Below are 9641 nucleotides of genomic sequence, written 5' to 3' on the forward strand. Positions count from 1 at the left end.
AACTATCTGCAGTATATATATAAGCTATCTAACTATCTATCTAATGTAGTGTGGGAAGCACAGAGCACAGCAATGACACTGCTGTCTCTCTCAGAACTATATAGCTACACTATAGCAGGATATAACCTACACTGACTATCTCCCACTAACTATCTGCAGTATATATATAAGCTATCTAACTATCTATCTAATGTAGTGTGGGAAGCACAGAGCACAGCAATGACACTGCTGTCTCTCTCAGAACTATATAGCTACACTATATCAGGATATAACCTACACTGACTATCTCCCACTAACTATCTGCAGTATATATATAAGCTATCTAACTATCTATCTAATGTAGTGTGGGAAGCACAGAGCACAGCAATGACACTGCTCTGTCTCAGAACTATATAGCTACACTATATCAGGATATAACCTACACTGACTATCTCCCACTATCTGCAGTATATATATATATAAGCTATCTAACTATCTATCTAATGTAGTGTGGAAAGCACAGAGCACAGCAATGACACTGCTGTCTCTCTCAGAACTATATAGCTACACTATAGCAGGATATAACTAGGTGATTTTCCTAGTCTATGACGGAAAGTCATGGTTTTATTAAAGACACGGAGGCGAGTATTGCTATCTCCTTCTTTACTGTCCACCAATAGCAGCAAAGAAAAAATTTTTACATCACATGACGTAACCATAGTAACATCACCCTCCCCTCACAGTCCATATAACCGACGGCTCCTCCTCTCAATCCTCCTCTTTCTTTACGAGCCTGACACCATGACCGGAACCACCGAACACGAAACCGGAACCTGGAAACGGGAAACGACCAGCACGGAACCACCGGAACATCCCAACGAAAACCAGCAACTCGGATCACCGGATCTTCTTGTCAACGAAAGCCAACATGGCTATAACTGGAACAGGTCAATGGAGACCCGAAACGAATCAACTTCCTCCTGAAAGCAATAGACAGGTTAAGTAATGGGCAGAACAAAAACATCGCAAGTCAAACGCGATTCCGCCAGAATAAACATCTCGAGACGACACAGCATACATAGCATGCAAATCATACTGTAAACCACAGAAATACATAGTAAGGGAGGGAACCCCAGGGCGGGCAATACTCGCCTCCGTGTCTTTAATAAAACCATGACTTTCCGTCATAGACTAGGAAAATCACCTAGTTTTACAGCAAGACACGGAGGCTCCTATTGCTAAGTTTAAAGTTGAGCAATAACAGCAGAAAACAAATGAGGAGGAGGTCTAAAATAATACTCCCTGAATGTTGACGCCGAAGACCAGTCCGCCAGACGTAGGACATCCTCCAAACGAGCACCCGAAACAGCCAAAGCGGTAGCCGATGCGCCTCTAGCGGAATGAGCAGTAAATATGGAAGTATCAATTCCTGCTAATGACATAACCCACTTCATCCAGCGCGCCAAAGTAGGGCTGGACACCGGACCAAACGGATGCCGAATGGACAAGAAAAGCTGAGGAACCGAAGACGACCGGTAAGCACGCGTCCGGGACTCATACTCCCTCAAACAAGCCACCGGGCAAAGAGCCGGCGAAGAAGGAAAAGACGGATAAGACACCGACCTAATGTTGGTCTTCGTACGTCTGGAAATATTGAAGGTGACCCCCTCCGGAGTAAAGGACCTGGCGTCGTGATCAAGCGCCCGCACATCGGAGACCCGCTTGCAGGAAATAAGGCAAAAAAGAACCAATAACTTGGCCGACAACTGCCTCAAAGTGAGATCAGGGTTACCAGGCCAGTTGGACAAAAAGGACAAGACGACAGACACGTCCCAGGTCGTGGTGAAGCGAGGCCGGGGAGGACGAGACATGCGGGAACCGCGAAGCAAACGGGACACAGAAGGATGCTGACCCGCAGGGACGCCCTCAAAACCCTGATGCGTGGACGAAATCGCGGACCTGAACAAATTAATCGTCCGATAGGCCTTCCCCGCCTCGAAAAGAGAAGTAAGAAAGTCCAAAAGATGAATCACAGGGGCCGAAACGGGATCCAAGTCCCGTTCCACGCACCAAACAGCCCAAGATCGCCAGGCTGCCCGATAAGATTTTCTGGTGCCGGGAGCCCACGCGTTGTCCAAAAGGCGTCTAGTTGCTTCAGAAATATTGACGACCTCTCCAGGCGTCCTGAGATTCGGCATGCCACCAGGCGCAGGGACCCGTCCGACAGAAGAGGGTGGTGAAAACCCTGAGGGTCCTGGAGGAGATCCGCCCGAGTCGGAAGAAGAAGAGGAACATCGATCAGGAGACCCAGGAGAGACGGGAACCAAGCCTGAGTCCCCCAAAAGGGGACCACCACCACCAGCTCGGCCAGCTGACGACGCACCTGCAACAGCATCCTCGGGATCATCACGAACGGGGGAAATGCGTACATCAGGGAGCCGGACCAGGACTGGAGAAACGCGTCCACTGCCTCCGCCGCCGGATCCGGACGCCAGCTGAAAAAACGCGGGAGCTGGGTATTGAGGCGCGAGGCAAACAGGTCGATCCCAAACGGACCCCAGTATCCGGACAACACGGAGAAGGTCCCTGGCGCCAGCATCCAATCGCTGCTGTCCTTCAGGTAGCGAGAGCCCCAATCGGCTCGTCCGTTGTGAAGGCCAGGGAGATATTCCGCCTGAACCATGACCTCCCGGGAGAGACAAAACGACCAGAAGTCCTTCGCCAACCGGGCCAAAGTCGCCGAGCGTGTTCCTCCCAATCGGTTGATGTATCGCACGGCAGAGACATTGTCCATCCGTAAACGAATGCACGCGTGAGCCATACCACTGGTGAAACTCCGAATGGCAAACGAACCGGCCAGGAGCTCCAACGCGTTGATATGCAGCCGAGTCTCGTCCACAGACCACCGACCGCCTGTGGAGATTCCATTGCAGTGGGCCCCCCAGCCGTGGAGACTGGCGTCTGACTCGATCGTGAGTTCGGGCTGGAGACCGAAAATCGCCCTGCCGTTCCACGCCCTCAGGTTGTCGATCCACCACACAAGCTCCTCCCTCGATTCTGGGTCCAGGATCAGAGTGTCTGCGAAGGAAGCGCCAGCGCGGAGGTGCGCAATCTTCAACCGTTGAAGAGCCCTGTAATGAAGAGGGGCCGGGAACACCGCTTGGATCGAGGAGGCAAGGAGGCCGATGATCCTGGCCAAATGGCGGAGGGATAATTGCGGTATGGCGAGGGCACGCCTGAGTTCCTTGCGAATGGAGACCAACTTTGACGTGGGTAGAGAGAGGGAGGTCAGTACGGAGTCCACTGTAAAGCCCAAGAACTCCATCCTCTGAGACGGGGTCAGACACGATTTCTCGTGGTTGATCAGGAACCCAAGACGGGAGAGCAGGTCCGTCGTCCAGCGCAGGTGGACCAGTAAGGTCGGGGCCGATTGATGCATGAGAAGCATGTCGTCCAGGTATATAATGAGGCGGACACCGCGACTGCGGAGCCACGCCACCACCGGGCGCATCAACTTCGTAAAACACCACGGGGCTGAGGACAGGCCAAACGGGAGACACGTGAATCGCCAGATCTCCTCGTTCCACCTGAAACGCAGTAGGTCCCTGGAAGGAGCGGCAATGGGAACCGTCAAGTAAGCGTCCTTGAGGTCCAGCTTCACGAACCAGTCGCCCGGGAGGAGAAGATCCCGGAGTAGATGGATGCCCTCCATCTTGAAGTGGCGATATCGGACAATCGCATTCAGAGCCCGTAGATTGATGACTGGGCGCATCTGACCCCCTTTCTTCTGGACCAAGAATATGGAGCTGATCACCCCCCTGGAGCCCGGCGGGGCTCTCTCGATGGCCCGCTTGTGAAAGAGTGAGAGTAGCTCCAGATCTACCTGAGCGGTGTCGGGGCGGGAGAAACGGAAGGTGGGGGGAGGGGCAATGAGGTCCGGGGACCCCACAAGTTCCACGTGGAACCCTTCCACCGTGGACAACACCCAAGGGTCGGACGTTATCGCCGCCCAAGCGGGGAAAAAATGTAGGAGTCTGCCCCCTATGCAATGATCCAAAGAAACCCCCATCGGGGGGGGACTTACCGAAAGGGCGACGCGAACCTTGATTCCCTCTGTAGGATCTGCCACGCCATTGTCCACCTCTGGCCGGGAAGAAAGGGGTTGGGAACTTCTGTTCCTGGAATGCAGGTCGTTGCTGGAAGGAGCCTCGGCCCGAATAGCGGGCTTGGAAATTGGAACGGCCGGACAGGCGGCCCCTATTACTGCCGGCCCTGGTGGAGACCCGTCCCTGAAACACTCTCCTAATGGAGGACTGGGCCTTATCAAGGGCCGTAAAGGCGCCAACAAACCGACTCAGGTCCTTGATAAAGGAGTCGCCGAAGAGATGACCCTGGGCATCTGCGCCGGATTCAGTTAGAGCCAGGTTGGCCAATTTGGGATCTACTTTAAACAGAATCGCCTTGCGTCTCTCTATCGCTAGAGAGGTATTGGTATTCCCAGCGATGCAGATCGCGCGCTGAATCCAACCCCTCATCTCCTCTGGGTCAATCTGGGACCCATCCGATCTGGCGGACTCCGCCATGTCAAATAACTTGGCCAGGGGACCAAATATGTCCAGGAGCTTGTCCTGACAGCTACGCAGAGCTGAGTCAAGGCCTTTGCGGGGATTCCAGCCCGATTTAGCCAGAAATTGTGTGACTTTGGGGTCTACTACTGGCGTGTCACAAACCTTGTTAGGCACTATGGGCCTGGGGCATTCAGCCCTCATCTTGTTGCGCGCCTCCTTACTGAGGGGGCGGCGGACCCAATGTTCCAGGTATTTTCCCACATGATCTGCAGGAAGCCACTCCGCCGATCTGGGATGGTGGAGGGCGTCAGGGTCAAACATGGGTTCCCCCAACGGGTCAATAAGGGACGATGCAGGAACCGCTATGGAAGAACCCTCCTTCACTTGAGAAGTAGAAGGGGTGGGACAAGGGGTGTTACTAGGCCCCGCATGAGCCTCTTCATCTGAACCTGCATCAGCAAATGCCTCCTCATCTGAGCCAATCTCGGCCTCAGAATCGCTCAATAATTGCGCTCTAGCGCATTTCCAAGACCGCGCCCGTTCTGCCTGGCGTGGAAAGGCTCTTTTGCGCGATCTATGCGCGCGTTCCTGGGTGGCCGGAGGCGCACCAATCAATTGGTCCTGTGGCACAGGAGGATTCAAAACCGGAGGTTGCTGAGCTAAGGGGGCCGCAGGCAGCACAGGCCCTGAAGCAGGGTGGCCAGCCAGTGCCTGTGCTATCGTCTGAGACAGCACAGAGGACATTGAGTCCATCGCAGCAGAAATTGCGGCAGAGACAGAGCGCTGCAGCGCTTCTGCCTGGGTCTCATCACTAATCTGCACATTCCTCATAGGGGATGAGGGGGCTGCAGCCTCAGGAGTAGGATCTGAGAGCGGCATGGCAGGGACGTATTCTAAAGATAATATCTAGGCGAACTAATAACAAACCCCAGGGTCTGGAAGGGAGGAGGGGTATGGAGAGGTGGAATAGGCAAAGCTAAGGGCCGAGAGTGGGGCAAGTAATAGGGTTAGTCACCCGTTGAAGCGGAGCTCCGGATCGATGCGACCGCACAGCCGGAGGAATCTGACAACAGAAGATGGCCGCCGAAGTCTCACGAGACCCGGCGGCAAGCGCAGAAGGAAATCCAAAATGGCCGCCGAAATCCCGCGGGAACAAGCGGGATGCGACCGAAAAGGAGCACCAAGATGGCCGCCGAGATCTCGCGAGATCTCGCGGCCATAGAGAAAGACTACAGCGCGGGAAAACGAAGCTGCAGAGCAGGTAAAGGAGAGAAATGAGAGAAACGGGGGAGAGAAAGATAAACCGAAAGCGGCATAAGAGGGGGAAGAAAGCAATTAAACAATGAGCACCCCCAGCAACAAAAACGGCCCCAGGGAGAAAACCCCAATGAGGCCACACACATCACCTGCACAAGGAATGTGCAGAGGGGCTGAAATAGGTTGAAATAAGCCAATTATAAGGAAACAGGCACAATCAGAATCAAATATAAAGGAGCTGCCATAAAACGTGTACTTATCTTGGTGGCAGCAGCAAAGAAAGAGGAGGATTGAGAGGAGGAGCCGTCTGTTATATGGACTGTGAGGGGAGGGTGATGTTACTATGGTTACGTCATGTGATGTAAAAATTTTTTCTTTGCTGCTATTGGTGGACAGTAAAGAAGGAGATAGCAATAGGAGCCTCCGTGTCTTGCTGTAAAACTGCTATTACACTGTAGAGTATATTACATTGTATCACTTTACACTTTTTTACAGGGTGATTCCAAAAGGATGGTTTAATTCTAAAATCCTGTAGTTAAAGGGATTCGTCAAAAAAGCGATTTTATTGCTATGTAAATTACCTTGATAAGGAGCCCGAGGGGTTGTCCCACGATCCGTTGGAGCCCGGCCGCGCCCATCGTTCCGGAGCCCAGCACTGCCTACCAGTTAATTTATTCACTGCACTTGCCCTGACGTCATTCCTTCCAAGCGCCGTACTCTTGCGCAGGCGCAGTGTACACAGTAGTCTGCTGCCGCGCAGACTACTGGCACAGGCTTCGTCGATCCAACTGCGCATGCAGCGGCTCAATGCGCCAAATCCTAAGGTCTTTTCCGGTGCCAGCGACGTGCGCAGGGAGCCAGCGTATGCGCAGTTGGATCCACGTAGCCTGTGCCAGTAGTCTGCACGGCAGCAGACTACTGTGTACACTGCGCCTGCGCAAGAGTACGGCGCTTGGAAGGAATGACGTCAGGGCAAGTGCAGTGAATAAATTAACTGGTAGGCGGTGCTGGGCTCCAGAACGATGGGCGCTGCCGGGCTCCAACGGATCGTGGGACAACCCCTCGTTTTTTTGACGAATAAAAGACACACAGAGCAGTAAGAGTGGGATCATCGAATACAAAACAAGGAGACTGATGGGCACATATGAATATCTCTGTAGGGTAAATCCTGGTGACAGAATCCCTTCTGCTCTTGAAAGCTGTGCTGTGATTGGTTTCTACAGAAAACAAAGTCAGTTTTCTTTTAAAAAGTTTTCATAAATCTGTCCCTTTGTGTACAGGTTAGTTTAAAGGGAACCATGAAAATGCAAATGAATCTGCCCGCAGCATGTTATATGGTTTTATAGGAAAAGATTCAGTATAACCTGTAATATTTACATTTATATCTCTGCTCATTCTGGGCTGTGAAGCCCAGGAGGCGGTCCTGTCAGTGATTGACAGCTTTCCCTCTATGTCTATGTATACAGAGAGAGCTGTCAATCACTGATAGGACCGCCTCCTGGACTTAAAAGCCCAGAATGAGCAGAGATATAAATGTATATATTACAAGTTATACTGAATCTTTTCCCATAAAACTATATATCAATCTGTTGCAGTAAGAAAAGGCTTTTTGCATGTTGGAATTTGTGAGACCGGAGTCTGTTGTGACAGTAAAGCAACATTTTCCGAATCCATTTGCTAAATGTGCTCCTCATAGAAACTGCATTTCACGCTGTTTTTGTCATGGAGAAATGTCTGGGCTGCCCCAAGACTTCAGAAGAGACAATGAACAGGATTCAAGCCGTGTATGAGCATAGTCGACCAGACTGACCAGTATGGAACTACAAGTGCCACAAGTCCTACAGATCACAAATTCTTCAGGAGCCGAAACGCGTGACTTTTGCATTGACTTGCAGGCTATCAGTGGGAAGGACAATCGCCACTATGTTACCATCTGGGGCTCAGAAAACCCGTCTGCCCTTATCGTGCACATGAGGGACTCGCCCAAAGGCAATGTTCTCTGCATTGAGCAGGCACTGGCTCTACAGTCCCTTCGTTTTTGCCCAGGACACGGTCACCGGTGGCTCCTACCTGGAAATGTTAAGTAAATGGCTTAGGCCCCTTTCACACGGGCGAGATTTCCGCGCGGGTGCAATGCGTGAGGTAAACGCATTGCACCCGCACTGAATCCGGACTCATTCATTTCTATGGGGCTGTGCACATGAGTGGTGATTTTCACGCATCATTTGTGCGTTGCGTGAAAATCACAGCATAGTCTATATTCTGCGTTTTCCACGCAACGCAGGCCCCATAGAAGTGAATGGGTCTGTGCGAAAATCGCAAGCATCCGCGAGCAAGTAGGAATGCGGTGCAATTTTCACGCACGGTTGCTAGGAGACGAACAGGATGGGGACCTGATCTTTATTATTTTCCCTTATAACATGCTTATAAGGGAAAATAATAGCATTCTGAATACAGAATGCATGGTACAAAAGGGCTGGAGGGGTTAAATTATTATTTTTTTAAATAATTTAACTCACCTTGATCCACTTGTTCGCGCAGCCCGGCTTCTCTTCTGTCTTCTTCTTTGAGGAATAGGACCTGTGGTGACGTCACTGCGGTCATCACATGTTCCGTCACATGATCCATCACCATGGTAAAAGATCATGTGACGGACCATGTGATGAGCGCAGTGATGTCACCACAGGTCCTTTTCCTGCACACAGCAAAGATGAAGACAGAAGAAATGCCGGGCTGCGCGAGCAAGTGGATTAAGGTGAGTTAAATATTATTATTTTTTTTAACCCCTCCAGCGCTATTGTACTATGCAGTCTGTATTCAGAATGCTATTATTTTCCCTCATAACCATGTTATAAGGGAAAATAATACAATCTACACAACACCGATCCCAAGCCTGAACTTCTGTGAAGAAGTTCGAGTCTGGGTACCGAACATGCCGATTTTTCTCACGCGAGTGCAAAACGCATTACAATGTTTTGCACTCGCGTGGAAAAATCGCGCATTTTCCCGCAACGCACCCGCATCTTATCTGGGCCAAAAACATGACGCCCGTGTGAAAGAGGCCTTAAGCCACAGGTTGAGGAACATCTGCCAAATGTAGTCTATCAGCAGGGTGGCGCTACTCCTCATGTTCGGCAATACATGAATAAAACTCTACCGGAGTGTTGGATCGGCCATGCCGGAATAAATGATTCAGCAGTGTTGCACTGGATACCTGTGACAACCTACCAGGACCTTACTGAGTCCCCCCCAGCCCGTCTGGCTGCTGTCGGTGCTGCACATGGCGGTTACTCTGGATATAGGCTGTGGTCGTCATAATGGGACTCGACTGTGTATATTGCTTGTGCATTGTATTGCTTTGCACTGTTATATTATAAATGATGACTGCATACCATGTATATTATCATATCACATTAGACACGATGACTAGTCTGTTTAATATTATATCGCACTATGCTATTATGTATTACACTGTGTATTATGATTGAATGTAAATGGTTATATCACATTATATAGTATTGCTTGTACAGAGTATATTATTCTGCTGCCTTGTGGACTATATTGTTTTACACTATTGTATGTGATGATTGCTTGCTGCTATGCACAGTTAGTGATGAGCGGCAGGGGAAATATTCAAATTCTCAATATTTTGCGAATATTTGGTAGAATATTCGTCATATATTCGCGAATTCGAGATTATTATTTCTTGATTGCGAAAAAGATACAGTCGTGGGTCACTATTGCTACATTTTTCAAGCTGCTAGAAGTTTCCGGAGACTGGAGAAAATGGTCGGCACGGCAGAACATTACAATAGCTTTACATGCAGATAGAGGGCT

General features: G+C 50.5%; 1 protein-coding gene across 1 annotated transcript; it reads right to left on the minus strand.

The window, feature by feature from the left end:
* Positions 1-633: 633 nt before the first annotated feature.
* Positions 634-6069, minus strand: LOC122934563. Its single transcript, XM_044290133.1, has 2 exons — positions 4064-6069; positions 634-959 (listed from the first exon to the last, which is right to left on the minus strand). The coding sequence occupies exons 1-2, from the start codon at positions 5424-5426 to the stop codon at positions 949-951; spliced, it is 1374 nt and encodes a 457-aa protein (XP_044146068.1). The 5' UTR covers positions 5427-6069; the 3' UTR covers positions 634-948.
* Between the last annotated feature and the right edge of the window lie 3572 nt (positions 6070-9641).

Source organism: Bufo gargarizans, chromosome 4 (assembly GCF_014858855.1).
Source record: "Bufo gargarizans isolate SCDJY-AF-19 chromosome 4, ASM1485885v1, whole genome shotgun sequence".
Taxonomy (NCBI): Eukaryota; Metazoa; Chordata; class Amphibia; order Anura; family Bufonidae; genus Bufo; species Bufo gargarizans.

What these genes read in the sequence shown, in the direction of transcription:
- LOC122934563 (XM_044290133.1), bottom strand. Translation starts at nt 5,426, where the DNA reads ATGCCGCTCTCAGATCCTACTCCTGAGGCTGCAGCCCCCTCATCCCCT.